The 22,732-nt window shown below is 40.8% G+C and overlaps 1 protein-coding gene across 1 annotated transcript in view; it reads left to right on the top strand.

The window, feature by feature from the left end:
• Nucleotides 1-22,732, top strand: part of SKOR2 (SKI family transcriptional corepressor 2) — a 43,371-nt gene that overhangs the window by 5,732 nt on the left and 14,907 nt on the right. The window contains 3 exon segments of the mRNA XM_043558756.1: nt 10,379-10,444; nt 10,825-10,923; nt 22,306-22,373. Coding sequence (XP_043414691.1) covers nt 10,379-10,444; nt 10,825-10,923; nt 22,306-22,373 — 233 coding nt within the window.

Genomic DNA, 22,732 nt, shown 5'->3' with positions numbered 1-22,732 from the left:
GAATTGTCTTGTGGTATATGTCATCGGTTAGTGGCCACACGAAGGCTACATGAAATACACAATGTTGGCTTTTTGTGCAAGCTGGTTTTACCTGTTTGTTAACACGTTTAAAATATTTTTTATTATCATCACTTCAATAATTGAAGCCTTATACCTTTTCATAAAATTACCTTCCACAAATTTACTTTTAAGTGTCTATATGATACTGTTGTTAAATGTGGATTTGGTTTTTTTTTTTTTTCTGTTATAGTCTATAGTGTACTGTGTAAAGTCACAAAAGCAATGATCTTTGCCCAGAAACGACCACCTTCCTAGTATGATACTTCACAAAATTGAGGCCTGAAATGAAAAGGATTGCCACCAAGGAATTTCTAATGGGTTTGCACACACACCCAAGAAAAGGTTTCTAATTCTATTCGATTGATTCTGTAATATCTAGCCATTTCCCAGACATTTCTAGATACTCGATTGCTTTTGTTTGTTTGATATGTATAGAAATTAATAGCCACTGGAAACAACACATTCATGAATATGAAAAAACAATTCTAGAAACATTCCTCAGCCCCAGATCAAATGCTATTTAGCGGCTCTGTAAGAGCTAAAAATAGATTTAAAAGTAGCCCAATTTCTCCCATGCCTGGAAACCGCAGATGGGAGTCTGTATGTATTCTGGTGAATGCAAATTAACTCGGGCTGTTTCAGCAGCCAAAGTGGATGGAGACCTGTGCTAGGTCTGCGCTGTACCAGCAATGAGCTCTTAGAGAATTCTCGTACCCCTGTACCAAAATATGGCAAGCTCAGAGAGTTCAAAAGCTATGTCACATTTCAGTGGCACCATCAATAACTTACTCTGAGAAGGGGGATTTTATTTAGTTTTACTTTATTTTACATATGACCTCATTTTGTGAGGAGGCCCCATGAAGCTCAAAGTCCAATGAATAAGAAAAGTTTCATGTAGCAGTGATGGTGTGTTTTTAAATAATTATAATTCACTCAGAGGCAGGATGTAGACTCCATCCTTGGTTTACTAATGTTAAAACAGGTTTTAACTTAGTGTCGCCTGTTAGAATTAGTACTCTGTCGTTTACGTGCATTAATTTGAAAGTTGTTTTTAATTGCTTGGATTCAGAAGTTTTTATTTCGGAGTTGGCTGTTGGTGATATTAAAGCTCAAAACTATAGGGTCCATGTATTTAGTATAAAATAACACAGTTAGAGAATAATTCGTGCCAGACCTTACCCTTCATTTAGCTAAACCATAAATCATCATAAGGCTGCTTGTGCTAAACTGTTAGTCTATTTGGGTGCAAATTTCGAAGGAAATAAAAATTTTGTAAATATTCTATAAAATATGTAAAATGTGTGTAGCTTTTCAAGAGGCAGCAATGATTTGAACAAAACTATGAGGTAGTTTGATGCTTGCATTGTTAAATTTAGAGGAGATTCCATAGATTTAATGAGAAAACCCGAATTACCCAAACTGGAATCATTTCTTTTTAGGAATTTTAATTTCCTACGTTGCACTTAATAGCTGGTATTCATATTTTTTATAAAATTTTCAAGTTAACATTTGACAAAATGTGCATACCCACAAGAAATCCAAAGGTATTAGAACATACTGATTTCTTCACAGAGTTGTGTTCTCTTCATGTATATTAATAGTCTCCGTAGATCTGTTAAAAACTGAATTTCTCCATCTTCCTCCGATTTGGATGGCTGGGCCGGTTCCATTTGAAAATACGTTCCTCCTATTCTTGAGAGTGGTTTGGTTCCCTCATGCTTAGTAAGTTCAGTAAACCCTGAAAAGCCATCAGAACCCCAAGGATGGTAGCCAGAACGGATAAAAACCACAGAATCCACTCTTGTTTGATATTCAGACAGAAATACAAACGCCAAAGGAAATAGGTGAAAGTATAGTCAGGATCAGTGTTCACATAAAAATTCCACAGTGCTCGGAGCTCAGGGTAGTACAGTCAATAGTTATGTTGGTAATAATATCTAGTCATACTACTGATATATTACTAGTCCCTTCCTCACAATAATTAATTTGATACAGATTCCCAGAGAAACTTGCTTTACATTGATTTTCCATATTACAATTTTATTCTCACATTATTCAGAGGAGTCTGTAGGTAGTATGTTATATTTATTGTATTATTATTATTCTGTATTGAATGGGAGATAGGTAGGACATGGGAGGGATGCAAAATACCGTTGAAATGAACCAATGTTCCAGTGAAGAATTTTATTTTGTGAAAGTTATCTTGGAATCTTGGGTCACAAGAACTTCATCCTTATGGTTGCCTTGCTGAGCATGTGGAGATGATGTTTTAAACCCTAAAGATGTTAAGGCGTTACATCTCCTTGGGTTGTTTTGGGACTTAACTTGGTGGATCTTCAGCTATCCTGTCTTGCAGGGAAGATTATTAGCTCATGGTCTTTGTGTTGAAATGCACATTCGAGAAAATCCTAGAGTGGGCATCCAGTTGTCCTATGTTTGTTTTGGTATTAACGTATTTACTTATGGTCAGACTCCAAGAATCCCTTCGTTTAGCAAAGTGTCAAAACTCCGGAAGAGCCAATGAGATGATGAAGGCCTGTGATTAACTGCTTTGGAGTGACAGCAGTAGAAAGCTTTACCCAGTACACCCTGACTGGTACTGGAGATATTTCTTCCCGTGGAACAACTGTTAACTTCCACATCTACGCCTCTAACCACTGTTGATTTTCATTGCTTATTTACTCGATTACGCCACAAATATTTTCAAATGCCTACTGTGTGCTAGATACTTTGCTAGGCTCTGGGGATTCGGAGATGGAATCCATACCAGTCTGTGCCCTCAAGTTGCTTCCAATCAAGAGGAAGGGATAGGTAAACTGTAAAGCATATGAATACTGTAACAGCGGTCTGCACCACATACCGTCGGATAAGGTGTATGGAGCCAGGTGTTCCGTTAGCCAGTGTTTAATTCAATAGTTATCATTGGAAAGTACCGGTATTTTATTTCAGCACGTACGCAGTAGAACATAGAAGAATAAAATGTCTCTTCAAACTACCGAATAAGTCAGGATGCGATTTTTGATTTTGATGTGAATTTTTCACCCCTGTGGCAATTAACGAATGTAGTTTATCAAGAGATTTCTGTGTCCGTTCTCCAAACAAGTAAGGAGATAGCCATATCTTTAAAATCTGGATACTTGCTTCAACTGTTCCCCGATACAAATTCAGTTTAGCAACCTACTTAGTTCCAGTTTATTTTTTTAGGTTATCACTTTAATTAAATGCAGCTTTCCTTCAACCTTTCAGCCTTATTAGTAACTGGTTCTTTTTAGGAATTTTAAAGATGATATCTTTAAGTGATTTTTTTAAAGAACCTCCCTGCTAATGATCTTTAAGCTTACACACAGCAGATCTTGTGCTTCTATGTAATTCGAAGGACCAAACATGAAGTTTTTAAGCAGCCAAAATTCCTCGGAAGCCTTTTATCCATAGGTATCTTTTAAATTAGACCCATGGCTTAAAGCCCAGCAATATAGTTTAGGGGGTTGGTAGTTTGGTCAAAATATCACCTACTGAAAAATATAAATGACAGCATTTTGCTTGCAATCCCAGAGTGAGGTTTTGCATATCCGTTTTGAATAACTTTAGTGAAGTTAAGTGATTTGAAATTGAATGCAGTGGGGCAAGCTGGTGAGACAGCTCAAAGCTATGGCAGGTCAAGGAAATCACGCAAGTAGAGTCATCCCTGATTTCAATACATTTCATTGTGGAAACGCCGGCACCATTGGAGTCTGAGCGTGGCTGCATCTTGTTATATGTATAGGAGTTTTAAAATCAATTTGATTTTCACTGGTATGATTCTCTAGTGTACTTAATATGCTATGGACAGATTTCTGAGAATAGTAAGAAGCAGTTACACTTCTCATGAATATATAGCGAATGAGGCACTCTGATTTATTATTCCATTCAATCTTAGAACATGCTTATGATTTAAAAAAAAAAAAAAGGAAAAGAAGAAGAGGACGTATTCTAAAATCCACAACCAGTAGATCTGAGTTTTAATTCTCTCACTAGGTGACTTTAGGTAAACACTTTAACTGCTTTGTGCCTCGGTTTATCCACCTGTAAAATTTGACAAAACCTCCCACCTCTAAATTACTGCTGCAATTTTTACAAACAATGAATTCTGGGATCTTTTAATGTATGTATTCAAAATTAAATTATTCCCATATTTCAGCTGTCAGTTTCTTTTTATTTCTAAAAAATGTCCCTTCTTATGAATGATTTTTTAAAATTTCTATGAAATTTAAGAGATAAAGGAAGGCAGTGAAAAATTCTCCAGAAAACAAATAGCATTAATTGAAAGCACAAGTTCTAAAACTCCAGAGAATTCTAAGTGAACTCAAGATATACTCATTCGAGAAGCAATGCGTATGCAAACTCACAATACATTCTGATCATGCAGTATAAAGTTTGCTCTAACTCTTAGTTTGCTATAATTTCCCCTGTATTAATCTTGCCTTTACTCCTTTTTTTTTCTTTCACTAGTGGAGTTAATATTTAGTTAGTTCATTCGGTAGCACACCTTCTCCAGTGGTATTGATTTTGTTCTCTCTTCTGTTCTGTGACCTCACTAAAGTGCCACACGTCACAGGGGAAGAATTAAATGTAGAATTTAACACCAAGAAATTAGCAGAAGTCCGTGTACTACTGACCGAGGAGAAAATTATTTAACCTTGTTTTCTGTGTAATTGAGTTTTTAATGCCCTAATGCAAAGTGTTCTTTTTTTTTTTTTTCAACGTTTATTAATTTTTGGGACGGAGAGAGACAGAGCATGAACGGGGGAGGGGCAGAGAGAGAGGGAGACACAGAATCTGAAACAGGCTCCAGGCTCTGAGCAGTCAGCACAGAGCCTGACGCAGGGCTCGAACTCACGGACCGCGAGATCGTGACCTGGCTGAAGTCGGACGCTTAACCGACTGCGCCACCCTGGCGCCCCTAATGCAAAGTGTTCTTAAAAACTTCTCTAAACCATATGTTGTGCTACCTTTTGGTAATTATTAAAGGTACTACGTATGTTCGCTTATGTCGACTGTCTTTGACCCCATCCGAATTGTACCTCTAAGACAAGTTGTTAGAGAAAGAGAAAATAAAAAATCCCTGGAAATCTAAATCAAAACCAGGTTATAAAGCTAAGGTTAATTATTACAATTCAGAGTTAAACATGTATAAATGGAGTCTGTTCAACAGAAGTCTAGGCCCTGGGCTGAGGCTGTTGGGAGGCAGAGAGCAGACCGTCAGGCCGGCCCCGTGGGTGTGAGAATACAGTGCAACTATAATCTGCAGTCACTACTTCTCTTCCAAGGTCTGCTCCTTGAGACCCCCACCCGACAACTATAGAAGCATCTGGGCATTTGACTGAAATCTTCACTCTTTATCCAGACGTTAAAATGCACGCATGTCTTATGTTGAGGCACAGCCACAAACCAAAATAGTTTCGACCACATTCATCCTTGAGTGTGCAATTAAATAACATTCTTTCTTTCCATAATGGAAGCATTTTCTCCAAATGTTTTTCATCAAGTGTTGTCAATGGTCCCAAAGGAACAGAGAGGCCCTTTTAGCGATAAGCAACTTGCCAGCCCCTGGGGCTGCTTCGTGGGGCAGAGCCTCCGAATGCTGGTTGCAGGCTCCAGGGAGTTTAACACTGAGGGGAGAATGAAAAGAGAGAGAATATATTTCCGTAGAAGGGATGTGAATGTCAGCGTTTTCACTCTTCATCCAAAGGTCAGGCATTTCATTTTGTACCCTGTATGTACACACATTTGTACATATTTGTACAAAATATTTGAATGATCTTGTTTTTTGGATTCAAGTTTAGCTTGAGAAGAGTAATTACCTATTTAATCAGCTTTTTGTCCTATCATCCCGTGACCACCAATAGAACAGGTCATCTGACCTACTCGTTTGACTCCTAAAATTAAATGAGCTCTAAAAATGTAAGGTATTTTGGCTCTTGGAGATCATGGAAGACTTTTACATTAATATTTTCATGTCCCGGTTAAAACTCAGTGTTATGGTTTTAGCTCCGCAAGAAATTTTCAAAATGTCAGATAGGAACAAAAATTGAAATATCGCAAACTTCCCCAGTAAACTGAAAATATAGAGCACGTCTTCAGATAGCCAAATGGATCAACATGTGCTTTTTCATTCATAGGAATGAGTTAGTGCTTAAAATGATGATGATTGAGGATTTAAAGTGGCATTACTTTGTATTTCTTTCACAAACCAGATTGAATTAAATTAAGAGCAAACGGTGTTTTCGGGATGTATTTCACCCTCCTGAAGGTAGAGGTGATGGGGTTACCTGTTGGGTAGGGTCTCTCTCCCCTCAGAAAGCAGATTTTCTAGCTGGGGAAGACCAGACTTGCAGAGTTGAAACCCCAGGACGTCAGGTGGCAGAGTGAAGACAGTAGGGACTTGGAACTTCAGCCCTTGGATCAGCAGCGTTTGCAGAGGTCGGGAAAGGCGTTATGGAAGAGTAGGGACTTGGGTGGCATTCTCATTGTGGGTGGATGGGCAGGGGCACCTGAAGCAAGAGCGAAAACATAAGGCAAAGCCAGCCAACATGAGGAATAAGGGCCCGATTAGAGTAAAAGGTTTGTGCTTACTGACAGAGAAAGCTTGGCTCAGCTGAGTGGGAGAACCTGGAGGTGACGGGGGAGGAACTTAGAGTGGATTGTGCAATGTAGACATCAGGAGCCATGGCACGGTTCTTGAGCAGAGGTGTGCCATGATATTTAAGAGAAAGTAATTACCCTTGTGCCGTGAAAGGAGGTGCTATGAATGGAACTTTCACCTGGAATGTGGGTCCGCCTGGTGCCGGAGGACCCTGGAGAGACCACGGGAGCAGGAACCAAATAGCCCCAGGCTCTCTGGGCTTCACTGCCCTCAGGGATGTAGTTTCCCTGATGTGGCTCTATGTTGCCCCTCCCCTCAGGGCAGGCAGGATTCATGGGCAGCGAGGCAGGTCACAGCAACCTGGTTCCTTGAACATGTACTTGTGGTGTAGACATGTCCCTGAGCAGCAGCTTCTGGTCACATCAGTTCACTGGATGCATTTTATATCCTGATTATCCATTACTCTCCAATTTTAAGCCACCTGACTGTTTTCTTTTACAGTCTGATTTAAGATATATTTTAGGCCTCGTCTCCAAGAAAGATGTTCCTTCCATATTATAATTTTCCTTCCTATAACTCCAAAGGAAAATTAAGGTCTCCCTCTGCCTTTTTGTAACTTTTTTTTTTAGGGGGAAATACAGTGGGAAGGAAAATAAACATTTTAATTTTTGGATGTCTCCAAACCTATTCATTAATTTTGGAAAAGTAAAATGCATCTAATCTAATGGAATATTTATAAAAATCGGAAGCTTATTGTCAACTAAATCTCATTTATTTAATCTAGTATTAGACTGCCTTTTTTTTTTTTAAACCAGATGGAAAACATTAGCAGTAATAGTGAACAAACATATCCAGGCTCCCAGAGGTCATTTTTAACCACCATTAACAATCTGGTTTTACAGATTAGTAATATACAAAAGGCAACGGTCCAGTAAAAGATACACAAAAGGCAGCTGAAACGTCTGTGCTCTTTATTTACCTAACATTTAACCATTTAAAAAAAAAAACCTTTATAAGTGAGACATTTGAATCATCCAAGCTCCAAATTGGCAGGTTTTACCGAGAAGTTGCAGCAAAGCATCTATCTGAAATAGACCCCCATGTAAAGTATTAATAAAACCTGCACAAAGCTAATGAAAAGAAAAGCTTATTATTAATATTATCACATTTGTTTGTTGTTGATGTGCTTTCTATTTGCTAGCCATTTGTTTAATGGTTTCACTCCTATGTAAACCTCCAAATTGTGAAGTTGCAAGACCTGCATTTTTACATATCCCATTGTAATTTTTTAATTAATTATCTCACTGAAATGTAATGCAAGATAAACGGGCCACACAATACACTAATGAATCAAAAAGGTCTATAGTGTGATAAGGACATGACTTCTAGAGTTGCCTGTTCAGACACGAACAATCTCCATTAAACCATGCTCCCTAGTAGTTGGGACAGTGGCAAGATGGTGAAATGTCACTCTGCCCTGCAGATGGATACAGAGGGACGGGCGTGCTTGTTTCTTCTCTTGTTCAGACTCAACATTGTATGTGAGTGTGAAACAGCTATGCATTTGACTGATTGAGACTGGAGGAGACAGAGGTAACACTGCATGTAATATGCATTTTGTTTCATTTCAAAATACCATTACTCTTGGTTTCTATATTTATGATTTCTCATCAGCCTTCATGTTACTCTTCTTTTAGATAGTAGTATTTTGCAGGAATTAGATTAAGGTGCATGTTTAAAATGCTTCACAGATATTTTCATTATTCTGTGAAGAATAATGAAGAAAGCCAAGGTCTTTAAAAAAATTTTTTTTTAGATTTCTTTATTTTGGAGACAGAAACAGAGCACGAGTTGGGGAGGAGCAGAGAGAGAGAGAGAGGGACACACAGAATCGGAAGCAGGCTCCAGGCTCTGAGCCGTCAGCACAGAGCCCGACGCGAAGCTTGAACCCAGCAACCGTGAGATCATGACCTGAGCCAAAGTCGGATGCCCAACCGACTGAGCCACCCAGGCGCCCCTGAAGAAAGCCAAGGTCTTAATGTTGAAAGCCTATGGAGAGAGGTCATGTCCAAGATGAAAGTGGGAATGAGGTTGTGCAGATATGATCTAGACAGTAGAGAAAATACCTGTCGTTAAGGAACTCAGGGATGCCTAAGGTATTATTGTCCTTATGATGGGGATCCAGGGCAAGCATCTTTTCATCACTATGCACATGTGCAGGAGTCTTTGCATATATATGCACACATATATGCATCCACTCATTCCTGCAAATACTTACTCCCAATGGTCATCGGGTAGAATGCAGAATCCCCATCCATTTATAATATCATGCTAAGTATTTTTCTGTCTGTCCTTGATACTGTAGGCCACTGCTTTGTGGAGAAATTCTGTTTCCTTCTTTGTGGGAACTTTTACCTTGACGATGAAATCTCCCAGTATTCCTACAAGTGCCTAGGGCCATTATATTCTATTTCTTGCTGAAGAAGGGAAATGAATAAATAGTGAGGAGAGAATCGAAATCCTGCATTCGGGCCCACGCTATAGTTTAGAATTTATGAGCTCCTGGAGTTCCTTTCAGTGACAACTGAAAACACTTTACTGAATACCTATTATGTATCCAGCATTCTGCTAAGCACTGGCCGTGCAGGAAACACAGAGCCCTACCTCCAAGGAGCACGCTGCCTGGTGAGTGTGGAAAATGAGTAAGCAAACAGCACCATGGGTGCAGAGGAAGGAGCTAACCCAGAAGGCGGTCAAGGGGTGAAGGGATCCATGAAACCTGAGAGCACCTTTGTCTATACTGTCTGTACATGAAAATGGAAAGCTTAGTTACATTATGTGGATAGTTGCAGATAGCAAGTTGAAATTGGAACAATAGATTCTGGTTAGCTAAGTGATTGGATTTCTTTGGTTTATTTATGTTTTCTAGATTACATAGATTCAATTTATGACTGTAGATAAGGACATTTTCCTAGCTTGCCATCATTCTAGTTAGCACATAAACAAAATAGGAGAGAATAACACCTAACCTTTATCTACAATCTAGTTTTTATTGGTTGAAGACAAGTAGTTCTGAAACTATCAGCAAGCATGTGAATATTACAAAACAACATAAGATAACATTTCACACCTCTGTTTTAGGTTGATTTAAAAAAAAATACCTATCAGTTATTAGGAAATTATTCCAGGCTTATAAATTCGCTCCCAAGGGCAACAAAAGTCTGTTTCTTTCTAACTATCCCAAATTTTGGTGACCCAAGAAGGTAGGAGGTTTCTGCTTCCTCAGCCTCGGGGGCCTTCTGGTTGACCCTAGGCTCCTTCACTTCTGGAAGGAGAGGAACTGATCTGAATTCTTCTGGATATGTTAACTGTTCAACCTCCTCTTTTGCTTATTTAACAAGTACCTTTGTTGTAGAAGATGGATAGTGGTGGGGCCTGGGAGGGGGCTAACTTCCGGAATCTGCTTTCACGGGGCCACCATTTCAGGCTAGGTTGACTGCGCCCTTGCTTCCTGTAGCTGCCGCTGTGCCTCAGGGGAATTGTACGTGAGTAAATGAGGACGACATTTGGTTCTGAGGACTTCCACCTTCCAGTCATACCAACTACGCTTCTTCGTAGATGTGAAAAGAAAATGAAAAGAAAAACTTTCAGAAAATAGCCTACACAAAACCAATATTTGTTCTCTTCTTTTTAAAGGTGAACACACACAAGAAACAAATTCACCTCATTCACTCAAAAAGGATGTCGAAAATATGGGGAAAGGTAAAGAAAAGTTTTAATTCTGTAGAACTTCTCTTAGCTTCAAAAGACCATGGAGATAATAGGAGGATATTTTTGTTCTACACCATATTTTAAGCTTGACAAGCAACATATGAATAATATATGGACCATTGGGTGGATATAATTGAGATTAATGCATACATATCAATCAATACATGACACTGTAATATAATACTTTAAAATAATATATTACATTGATTTATATTCATGGATTTCTGCACAAAATCTATCCTATGTCTATGCAGCACTTTTTAAACTGGTAAAATATTTTGTCTTCTAATAATAAATTGCCATGTATAACAGTTCTCTGGAGAGTTATTTGTAAAGATTAGTAAAATGACTCTTCTGTTTTTCTTTATTAGAAGAACTTCAGAAGGTTTTATTTGAACAAATAGATTTACGGAGACGACTAGAACAAGAATTCCAAGTGTTAAAAGGAAATACGTCTTTCCCAGTATTCAGTAAGAAATCACTTTTATTTTATTACATTATGATAGTTGATGATGTTTCTATTATTATGCTTAAAAATAGGCTTCTGAGTCTGACGTGCTTATATAAAGTGCCACAGGCTCTTCCTGTGGCCTCTGTCCAAATATTTGGAAATTGTAGCCTGTTATTTATGCTTTGAATCAGCTCACAGATAAAATTTCTTACAAGAATCCTTAGGTGTTTATTGTATCGATAAATGTGTATCTGTATGTGTTATGTATGTTTTAAAATATATATGCAAATATATCATTAAATACGTAGACGTATTTAAATACTTTGATATTTTAGGTTACATATCTTAGAACAAAAGATATCGGGTATTTTTATTCTCCAAGGTAGGAAAAACAAAAGAATTTTTATTTTCAGAGCTGGAGTGCTTTCTGGTGCTTGAAATATATATAAATATGAAGATATACGATTTAACGATTCAACGTACACATATTTATTTTATTGATTCAGATTAGTATAATTTTAGTAGTTTTGGATTCTCCATCCACATTTAATGTTAAAATTCGATTCCAAATTTGGTGGCAGATAATGTAGCATAAAAACTATCAGTTCTGTTCCCAGAGGCCTAGAATTTCAGAAAGACTTAATGCTAGGTGTCCAGATTTCTAAAATTCACCAGCCTTGGCCTGGGTTATGTTTGGACAAATACATCACAGCGGTGTTGTTTCAAGCATTTTAGAGTTTCATTTAGTCATATACCTCTCTCCAGAGAAAGAAAAGTGGGAAAGAAAATAGTATGTTAAGTTTGTATTTTGAATTCTGTAAATTTAAGATTAGTTATTTCTGGGACTCTTTTTTAAAATGTCGGCATGCCCCTTGTTATTAATCTGGTAATCACAAAACTCACGTTGGCAATTCCTGTGCTAGGGCCACAGTCCAGCCTCTGGGAGAAGCTTTTTCGGTCCTTGTGACAATTTTAATAATAGGAGCGTGAAGGTCTGCATTCCCCAGGGTTTCTCAAATGTAATCGTCAGCACAACTAAAAGACGTGCCTTCTCGGGTAGCAGCTTTGCAGAGTACTGGGTTCCTGCACACGTCAGACTGGGTTGCACCACACCTCTAGCAGGGATACAAATAAGGAAGATGTGTGATGGAAGAGAGCTCTAACCAGGAGGAGAAATAGGGTGTGTCAAGTTTGTGATCTCTCGGTACCCAGAGGGGAGGAGCTCAGGGGCTTTAGTGTTTTCAGTTTCAGGAATGTTTGCTGAGGCCTCAAGTAAGACGGAAGGGAAGAGAATGGCGGATAGCTTTTTAAAAATTATTATTTAAATCCATGTTTAGTTAACATAGTGTAATAATGATTTCAGGAGTAGAATTTAGTGATTCATCACTTACATATAACACCCAGTGCTCATCCCAAAAGATGCCCCCTTCAATACCCATCACCCACCCCCCTCCCTCCCACTCCCCATCAACCCTCAGTTCTTCTCAGTTTTTAAGAGTCTCTTATGGTTTGGCTCCCTCCCTCTCTAACCATTTTTTTTCCTTCCCCTCCCCCATGGTCTTCTGTTAAGTTTCTCAGGATCCACATAAGAGTGAAAACATATGGTATCTGCCTTTCTCTGTGTGACTTATTTCACTTAGCATCACACTCTCCAGTTCCATCCACGTTGCTACAAAAGGCCATATTTCATTCTTTCTCATTGCCACGTAGTACTCCATTGTGTATATAAACCACAATTTCTTTATCCATTCATCAGTTGATGGACATTTAGGCTCTTTCTATAATTTGGCTATTGTTGAAAGTGCCGCTATAAACATTGGGGTACCAGTGCCCCTCTGCATCAGCACTCCTGTATCCCTTGGGTAAATTCCTAGCAGTGCTATTGCTGGGTTACAGCGTAGATCTATTTTTAATTTTTTGAGGAACCTCCATACTGTCTTCCAGAGTGGCTGCACCAGTTTGCATTCCCACCAACAGTGCCACGGGTTTCAAGGGCCCTCCTTAATGCCCATCCCCCTAGCCAACACCCCAACAGCAACCCTCAGTTTGTTCTCTGTATTCAAAAGTCTCTTACGGTTTGTCTCCCTCTCTGTATACTAGCAAACTGGCCCATAGCTTTTGACAGTGTGTTGGGATCGTCATGACATTATAGCTTTGAAAAAAAGAGAAACATTGAAAACATATCTCTGAAATCTTAAATTTAGATCCAGCAGGGTGGGTCAAAGTCTCATTGAACCCCTAAAGTACCCACCTAACTCCCTATAAAGTACCCACCTAACTCCCTAATTAATCTCCTTAATAAAAGTTAATTAATCATTTTAGGGAATTAAATAATTGATAATAATTGATACATTTTCCTTTTTAACTGCTCTCCCATAGAATATGCACATGTTTCTGCTAAAAAGAAGTTAGAAAGGGTGCCTAGGTGGCCCAGTTGGTTAAGTGTTCGACTTCGGCTCAGGTCGTGATCTCATGGTTTGTGAGTTTGACCCTGACATCCGGCTTGCTATTGTCAACATAGTGCCTGCTTTGGATCCTCTGTTCCCCCTCTCTCTACATCCCCCCCAACTCTCTCTCAAAAATAAATGAACATTAAAAAAAAAGGTTAGAATGTTATAGTATAACTGTCCCATTTTGATTCAGATCTGTCATTCATCCTTTTGAATTAAAGTTAATCCTTTGTGATTGCCACACGTATGAAACACTTCAATTAAACAACAACAAAACTTTTTTCCTGTTTTTTATCTGCAGTGTACTCCATTGACCAAGGAAGTGGCATGCATGTGCCCAAGTGTGAATGATGCGTGGTTTAGACATACCGCAAAGAGGCAGTTAATTTCACACGGATGAAAATAGCAAATGCACATTATGTGCTCGTTAACTAAATGTGAGAGGCCATGAGGCTGGCAGGCAGATTTAGATTTGCGGAGATGGAAAGGGGAAGATGGAACTCTGTGAAGCCACATCAGGAGGAAGCAGAGAGGAATCCCAGCCAGAATTTCGCAGACCCTTTTCCTAGGAAGTGGACCCTCAGTCGTGACACTTAAAGCCTGGTTCACTTAGAACACTGCAGACCTAGGCTAAGCTGTCAGGCCTGAGTTCACTGTGGGGCTCGGCCACTTCCTGGTTGTAGGACCTTGGAAACTGTCAAATGGGCTAGGTAATTCCTGTCTTGTAGGAGGATGCAAGGAGTAAATGAGAGGACCAGTGTGAAGGGCTGTCACATCCCAGCTCAACATATATGCTCGGTACCATCAGCTGTGAGGACGGTGGTGGAAAGGATGCAGGAGGAGGAAGAGGAGATTGTTAGCACTGAGCTCTAGAGAAGCATTTCTTTTTTTAATTTTTTTTTTCAACGTTTATTTATTTTTGGGACAGAGAGAGACAGAGCATGAACGGGGGAGGGGCAGAGAGAGAGGGAGACACAGAATCGGAAGCAGGCTCCAGGCTCTGAGCCATCAGCCCAAAGCCCGACGCGGGGCTCGAACTCACGGACTTCAAGATCGTGACCTGGCTGAAGTCGGACGCTTAACCGACTGCGCCACCCAGGCGCCCCTAGAGAAGCATTTCTAACACGGGTCCAAATTGCTGAGTTTCTCTTAGCCTTCTTGTTGGGGTTCTGAGGGCTAACAAGGACCACGGGAATGGATCCAGGGCTTGGAGAGGGTAAAGGTAAAGATCAGGAGGAGGAGGAAATGAGGAGGAGGAGGAGCCCAGGCCTGAACTGAGGACCAGCTAAAAAGTTGCTGGATGAGGCAACTGATGGACAAGGGCCCTCATACCTCTCTTCCTCTGTGCCCCCGCAGCGGGGTGCCCTGGGGCATCTCCTCCCTTCCTCTCTCCAGCCCTTTCTGGTCGCTGCCATTAGCCCAGTCTCGCCCAAATTGTGCCTCTGGCTCCAAATCTTCCACCCAAGAAGCTATAGTGATTCCCTACTGTTGATCATGTTGTATCTAATTTAACTCCTGACTGACCCTTAAAACGCTCCATAATTGGCCCACCAAGCCTCTCCAGTCTCACCTCCACTCTCCTCCTTGCTGAGCTCCAGTTACCCTACAGATCACTCTGCCCTCTTGCTTTCGACCTCTGCGGACTATGTTTCTCTAGTCTGGAATGCCTCCCCTCGCCTAAACATTCCTGATCATTTAGGACTCACTTCAAGCCACCACCTCCAGGAAGCCTTCATAGTCTTACAGTAGGCACTCTTTGCTGACATCCTACTATGTTTATTTCTAGCCCTATGGGTGTTTTTGTTGATTTCTTTTTGATTGTTTCACACCTGCTGCCACCTTCTACCCCATGGCATTGTCAATAGGTTCAGGAAAATGTTCTGTTGCTGGCCGCGCAGCACCTGACATATTGTGGGCACGTGATATACTCTCAGTAAACGACTGATACACAGTTTGGTGTTATATTCAAAGAGATTAAAACTGACAATGAAGGATGGGATTGGGAAACCGAAAACTGTTGTACAAAGGAGATTAGTGAGGGCTCATAAGTTGAGTCCTTGGATTTGCATGTGACAAATTCATAGCACTTAAGAGAACTGATGGAAAGGCCAGTGAGTTATGACAGGGAAGGCCCAGTGACTGGGGCTTCATGAAATACTTCAGTAGTAGATTTTGACTACGTCATCATTTTAGATTCTTGTAAAGAACTACTCTTCCATGTTACTTTAAGGTTACTTTTATTAAAAACAAACTAGAGGGGCACCTGGGTGGCTCAGTAGGTTAAGCATCTGACTTTGGCTCAGGTCATGATCTCGCGGTTCGTGGGTTTGAGTCCCGAGTCGTGCTCTGTGCTGACAGCTAGGAGCCTGGAGCCTGCTTCAGATTCTGTCTCCCTGTCTCTCTGCCCCTCTCCTGCCCATGCTCTCTCTCGCTCTCTCTCTCTCTCCCGCTCTCAAAAATAAATAAACGTTAAAAAAAAATTTTTTTTTTAAACTACATTTCATCTACTTGAATACGGCAATCCCAACTTTCACCCCTGGCTGTTAGTGCAGTCATTCTGTGTTGAGTGGTTTCCTCTCTCTTTCTGTAGCATCCTCCAGAGAGGGAGCGATGGGGGAATTCTGGAACATGATACAGAAGGAAAGGCCTGATAGCTGTTAAAAGTAGTGCTGACAGTGGGCACCTGGGTGGCTCGGCCGGTTAAGTGTAGGACTTGGCTCAGGTCACGGTCTCACGGTTTGTGAGATTTAAGCCCCACGCCGGGCTCTGTGCTGACAGCTTGGAGCCTGCTTCAGATTTTGTGTCTCCCTCTCTCTCTGCCCCTCCCCTGCTCATGCTCTGTCTCTCTCTCTCTCAAAAATAAATAAACATTTAAAAAAAATTTTTTTTGAGTAGTGATAGCAAAATGAACATGATGCAAACAAAATAAGCCCCCAAACCTATTGGTTCATGAGTGGGAATCTCCTGGGTAGACCAGATATTCCATATGGGTTTTCTTATTTCCGGTCTGAGGAAGGTAGGCTGTTTGTAAAACACTGGCTTTTCAGACTGTCCACATTTGCAGAGCACAGCCTTCGCTGCTGTGTTGGCTGCACGCACGTTGTCCTTTTCTACTATCATTTTCCAGAAATAGTTGGGTTTTAAGTGCGTCTCATTAGAGAAATCAACTTAATGATTTCTTCTCTCTCTCTCCTTAAATTGTGCCTTCATCACCCTTTAGAACACAGAAGAAATTTTAGGGTTTTTTTTTTCCCATTTGCCGATTAGCAATTTTTATATCCCCAAAGCCACACACATGGCTTGTTGTAGAAAACCTTAAACATACGGAAACTCAAAGAGAAGGAAAGAAAAATCGTTTGTAGTCTTGTCACCTGGAGATAACCAATGTTAACATTTTGGAGTTTCAGTTTTTAATGCATATTGAATCCTTTTTTTTTTTTAATTTTTTTTAACGTTTATTTATTTTTGAGACAGAGAGAGACAGAGCATGAACGGGGGAGGGTCAGAGAGAGAGGGAGACACAGAATCTGAAACAGGCTCCAGGCTCTGAGCGGTCAGCACAGAGCCCGACACGGGGCTCAAACTCACGGACCGCGAGACCATGACCTGAGCTGAAGTCAGACACTTAACTGACTGAGCCACCCAGGAGCCCCAATCCTTTTTTTTTTTTAAACAAAATAAAATATTCAGCACTCCATCTTTTACCCTCCCGTTTTTTACGTAACATGAGCCTCTTTCCATTACTACAAGTAAATGTACTTTTTTTTTTAAACCTTTGCTTGTTTGAGTATAGTTGATACACAAAGTTACATTCATTTCAGATGTACACTCGTGATTCAACATGTCTGTATGTTATGCTATGCTCACCACAAGCATAGCTATCACCAGTCACCGCATGATGCCATTACAGTATCATTGACTATATTCCCCATGCTGTACCTTTGTCCCCGTGACTTATTCATTCCATGAGTGGAAGCCTGTGCCTCCTACTCTCCTTCACCCATTTTGCTTATCCCCCACCCCTTCCCTTCCTGCCACCTTCAGTTCATTCTCTGCACTTACGGGTCTGATTCTGCTCTTTGTTTGTTTGTCCATTCATTTGTTTTGTTTTTCAGATTCCACATATGAGTGGAATCATGTGGCATTTGTCTTTCGTCGTCTGATTTTGTTCACTTAGCATAACACCCCCGAGGTCTATCCGTGTTGTCGCAAGTGACAAAAAATTAAAATTAAATTAAAAAGGGGCGCCTGGGTGGCTCAGTCGGTTAAGCCGCCAACTTCGACTCAGGTCACGATCTTGCGGTCCGTGAGTTCGAGCCCCGCGTCGGGCTCTGTGCTGATGGCTCAGAGCCTGGAGCCTGTTTCAGAATCTGTGTGTCCTTCTCTCTGACCCTCCCCCGTTCATGCTCTGTCTCTCTCTGTCTCAAAAATAAATAAACGTTAAAAAAAAAAATTTAAAAAAAATTTAAATTAAAAAGTAAAAAAAAAAAACGCTCATCATTTTTTTATGGCTGCGTAACATTCCATTTTGTGTATATATACCATGTCTTCTTTATGGATTCATCTATTGATGGGCACCTAGTTTGCTTTCATATATTGGCTATTATAAATAACGCTGCAGTAAACATGGAGGTACGTGTCTCTTTGAATTTGTGTTTTTGTTTCCTTTGGGTACATACCCAGTCGTGGAATTATTGGATCCTATGGTATTTCTATTTTTAATTTTTGGAGGAACCTCCACGCTGTTTTCCACCGTGGCCGTGCCAATTTGCGTTTCCATCAGCAGTGCACAAGGGTTCCTTTTTCTCCATGTCCTCGCCAACACTTGTTGTTCCTCGTGTTTTTGATGCTAGCCATTCTGACCGGAGTGAGGTGTAACCACATCTCATGGTGGTTTTGATATGCATTTCCCTCACGATGGGTGATACTGAGCATCTTTTCATGTGTTTGTTGGCCATCTGGATGGACAACCTAAAGGTCTCTTTAGATTCTCTGCCCATTTTTCATCAGATTCGTTTCTTTTGTTACAGAGTTGTATAAGTTCTTTATGTGTTTTGGATATCAACCCCTTATCGGATATGTCATTTGCAAATATTTTTCCCATCCAGCATGTGGCCTTTTTGTTTTGTGGATGATTTCCTTCACTGTACAAAAGCTTTTTATTTTGATGTCGTCCCAGTAGTTTATTTTTGCTTTAGTTTCCCTTGCCTGAGGAGACATATCTAGAAAAATGTTGCTATGACTGATGTCGAAGAAATTACTGCCTGTGTTCTTGTCCTTATGGTTTTGGGCCTCACATTTAGGTCTTTAATCCATTTTGAGTTTATAAATGTACTCCATGTTGGATGTTAAAGTTATCAAAGCTTTAGGTGATGGGTTTCGCCGTAGCTAAATCCATACCCACATCTATGGCGATTCCCTCAGGATAAACTCTTGAAAGGCTTCCTGTGTTAAAGAATATGCACTTTTTCAAGCTCTTGATACGTAATGTCTATTTGCTCTCCAGAAAGGCTGTACTAAAAGGAACACCTTTTCTTTCAATCTCTGCTAACTTAAATGAAAAAAATAGTAACTCACACTGTTTTCTTTCATTGCTCGGGATTGTGAACATTTTTCATGTCTGCTTTCCATTTGTAGGTTTTGTGAATGCCCATAATATTCTCTTCTCAGTATTCTTATTGATCTCCATGAACCCTTTATATACTAAAATATTCTTTGCCACATCACACATATTCTTTGATTTGTGTCAATTAGCTTTGGATGTTGACTATGATCTTCTATGTTTTGAGGGTTCAATTTTTTTGTAGTTTATCGTCATACTGAAGTTTTAAATGTTTGTCTAATCAAATCTATCAATCTTTTCCTTTTTCAGTTTTTCTATCTTTGATACCCTTCCCCACCCAAGTTTTATAAAAATATTCACCATTTTTTCTGATACTTTAATGGCTTTTTTTTTCATTTTATCTTTTTTAATGTTTATTTGTTTTTGAGAGAGAGAGAGACAGACAGACAGAACACAAGTGGGAGAGGGGCAGAGAGAGAGAGGGAGACACAGAATCCGAAGCAGGCTCTGAGCTCTGAGCCATCAGCACAGAGCCTGATGCAAGGCTTGAACCCACAAACTGTGAGATCATGACCTGAGCCGAAGTTGGACGCTTAACTGACTGAGCCACCCAGGTGCCCCTTTTTTCTTTTTCTTTTTTTTTTTTTCAACGTTTTTATTTATTTTTGGGACAGAGAAAGACAGAGCATGAACGGGGGAGGGGCAGAGAGAGAGGGAGACACAGAATTGGAAACAGGCTCCAGGCTCCAAGCCATCAGCCCAGAGCCCGACGCGGGGCTCGAACTCACGGACCGCGAGATCGTGACCTGGCTGAAGTCGGACGCTTAACCGACTGCGCCACCCAGGCGCCCCTGCTTTTTTTCATTTTATCTTAAAGAATTGTATTAAGTGTACCCTTCTAGAGCAATGAGCGTGAGTTAAGTAACGACTAGGTATGACCATTCCACTCTGAGTTGTCCTTATCATCTTCTGGGATCCCAGGGAGGTACCCTGGTCAGGTTTGGTGGGTGATGGGGTACAGGGGTTTCCTCTACCCTCTGTGCTGCAACCAACTAAGCCACCTGCTATTCCCCACTCCTCCTCCCTTGTCTTTCTATAAAACACTGTTCTTTACATCTCTGCTCAAGCATTTCCTCCGCCTTTACTCCCCAAGAGGATAAGGGCTTCTCCCTTGCCCCTTGCATTGTGCCACATACTTACCCCTATTACAATACCTTTCACATTAAATTGAGAGTAGGGAATGAGTCTTTTTAAAAAATATAAAAGGCAAAACTGTGGAGACAATAAAAGGTCAGTGGTTGCCAGGGGTAGGGTGGAGGAGAGGGATGAATAGGGAGAGCACAGAGGATTTTAGGACAGTGAAAATATTCTATATTTTCTCTGATATTATGCTGGTAGATATATGTCATTATATATTTGTCCAGATCCATAAAAGGTACAATACCAAAAGTGAACCCTAAGACAAACTACGGACTTTGGATGATGATGATGTGTCAGTGTGGGTCCATCCATTGTAACAAATGTCCCTCTCTGGTGAGGGTTGTTGATAATGAGGGAGGATATGCAGGTGTGGGGGTAGTGGGTAAATGGGAAGTCTCTGTACCTTCCCCTCAATTTTGTGGTGAACCTAAAACTGCTCTAAAAAAAACCCCAAGTATTAATTAATTGATGAATTAATTAACTAATTTTAAAAACATGCATGGGGCGCCTGGGTGGCTCAGTCAGTTAAGCGTCCGACTTCAGCTCAGGTCACGATCTCGCGGTCCATGAGTTCGAGCCCCGTGTCGGGCTCTGGGCCGATGGCTCAGAGCCTGGAGCCTGCTTCCGATTCTGTGTCTCCCTCTCTCTCTGCCCCTCCCCCGTTCATGCTCTGTCTCTCTCTGTCCCAAAAATAAATAAAAAACGTTGAAAAAAAAATTTAAAAAAAAAATTTAAAAACATGAATGGGATAGGGAAGGAATTCAAATAATATAGAAAAGTAGAAGTCAAAAAAATTAAAAGGACGGTGTTTTTAATTTCCAAGTCCCCAGAACCTCACAAGAGGTAAAGGATTCATCATCTTGTAAGCATTGTGAAGCCATCATAGAGTTTTCAGCAGAAGGAAAGGGGATTTGCAGAGGGGGGGACCGGAGGCCAAGTGGTCAGTTGGGAAGCTACCCAGGGAAGAGGTGTCTGTGTTGGGGAGGTGACAATGGCAAAGGGAAGCGAGGATGGCATCAGACCGTAAAGGACTCACACACCAGTGGCTGCAGAGGTGAAGGGAAGAGCGGAGGAAAAGATGTGACAAAGTTTCTGGTTTCCCCAAACTGTTACCCTGACTATCCACAACAGATTCAATAGGAAATCGTGTGACGTTCTCATTGAAGGCAGAAAATGCTAAAGTTAGCTGGGCCCACGCTTTTAAAAGGATCACATGGAGGGGTGCCTGGGTGGCTCAGTCAGTCGAGCATCTGACTTCGGCTCAGGGCATGATCTTGCGGATCGTGGGTTCAGCCCTGTGTTGGGCTCTGAGCGGTCAGTGCGGAGCCCAGGGCCTGCTTCGGATTCTGTGTCTCCCTCTCTCTCTGCCCCTCCCCTGCTCCTGCTCTGTGTGTCTCTCTCTCTCAAAAATAAACATTAAACAATTAAAAAAAATTTTTTTTTAATAAATGAAAAGATCACATGGAGACGTTGCAACATGATACATGTTGGAAAGTCCTTTCCCAATAAAAATGATCCATATGAAGACTGGCAAAGATACTTTGCATAACGGTATCTCTGAAAGCTTCTCCCTGATCCCTTTCTCGGATGGAGGCAAGGTCTGTAGAACTGCTCCCGGCCCACGGAGGACAAATAAGGCTGATGCAGGGTGAGAGAGTTTGCAGGTTGGCAGAGTCAGAGTATGTTTATCACTCTCTTGGGATTGAGGTGAGGCAGGCGTGGCTCACGGGCCTTTGTCTTAGCAGACAAGGGTCTGCCTTTCCTGTGACTCACCTAGATCTGAGGTTCACCCCCTCACTCACACTAGCCTTCTGTAGACAGTGGAAGCTGTCGATAATCTGTGACTGGCTTGAGTGCACAAAGCTGGAGAACATGACCGCACAGGCATTCTATTATATGCGAGGGATCATCTAGATGGGCCATGGGATACTGTGAACTATGAGATAGAGACCCTACCCCCTCAAAATTTTCTCTGTTCTCATTAGAGAGCCTTAAAAACATCCCTTAAAAAAGCCATGTGATATACTTTAAAACACACACACACACACACACACACACAATACTTTCTAAAAATACCGAAAAGGGAGAGGGGCTTCTCTGGCACCATCAGGAGCATTGTTCCTAAAATTACTAAAATAAGATTTTGCAACTTTGATTGATGTCTTTCTCTATTTCTCTCTCCTACCAGATAATTTCCAGGATCAGATGAAAAGGGAACTAGCCTACCGAGAAGAAATGGTGCAGCAATTACAAATCGTAAGATGATTTCTACTTAAAAATCAACCTGACTTGATGGGTTTGTTTGCAGACCACCCAGCGTGTAAGAAACTATTCATGTTTTTTTGCCGTGAAACCCTTTGGTCCACTTTACCACTTACCTCTCAGCTGGTTTAGATGCTAATTACCAAAAGATTTACTTAGACACAGGATAAACAGATGTGTCAGTTCGTTTCCTCGAGATGTAACTACCTACCATGTGTTAATAGACAGATGTGTAAATTGTCTCTGTGGGTGAACCAGAGGTACCTGCACCGCCTCCCACTGTGCAAACTTGTGAGCACGGGGCGCTGGGATGGCCGAGAAGCTCCTGTCTTCTCTCTTACTCTCCTTCCCTT

The sequence above is a fragment of the Prionailurus bengalensis genome, chromosome D3 (genome assembly GCF_016509475.1).
Source record: "Prionailurus bengalensis isolate Pbe53 chromosome D3, Fcat_Pben_1.1_paternal_pri, whole genome shotgun sequence".
NCBI lineage: Eukaryota > Metazoa > Chordata > Mammalia > Carnivora > Felidae > Prionailurus > Prionailurus bengalensis.
This window is presented reverse-complemented; position numbering and strand designations above follow the sequence as displayed.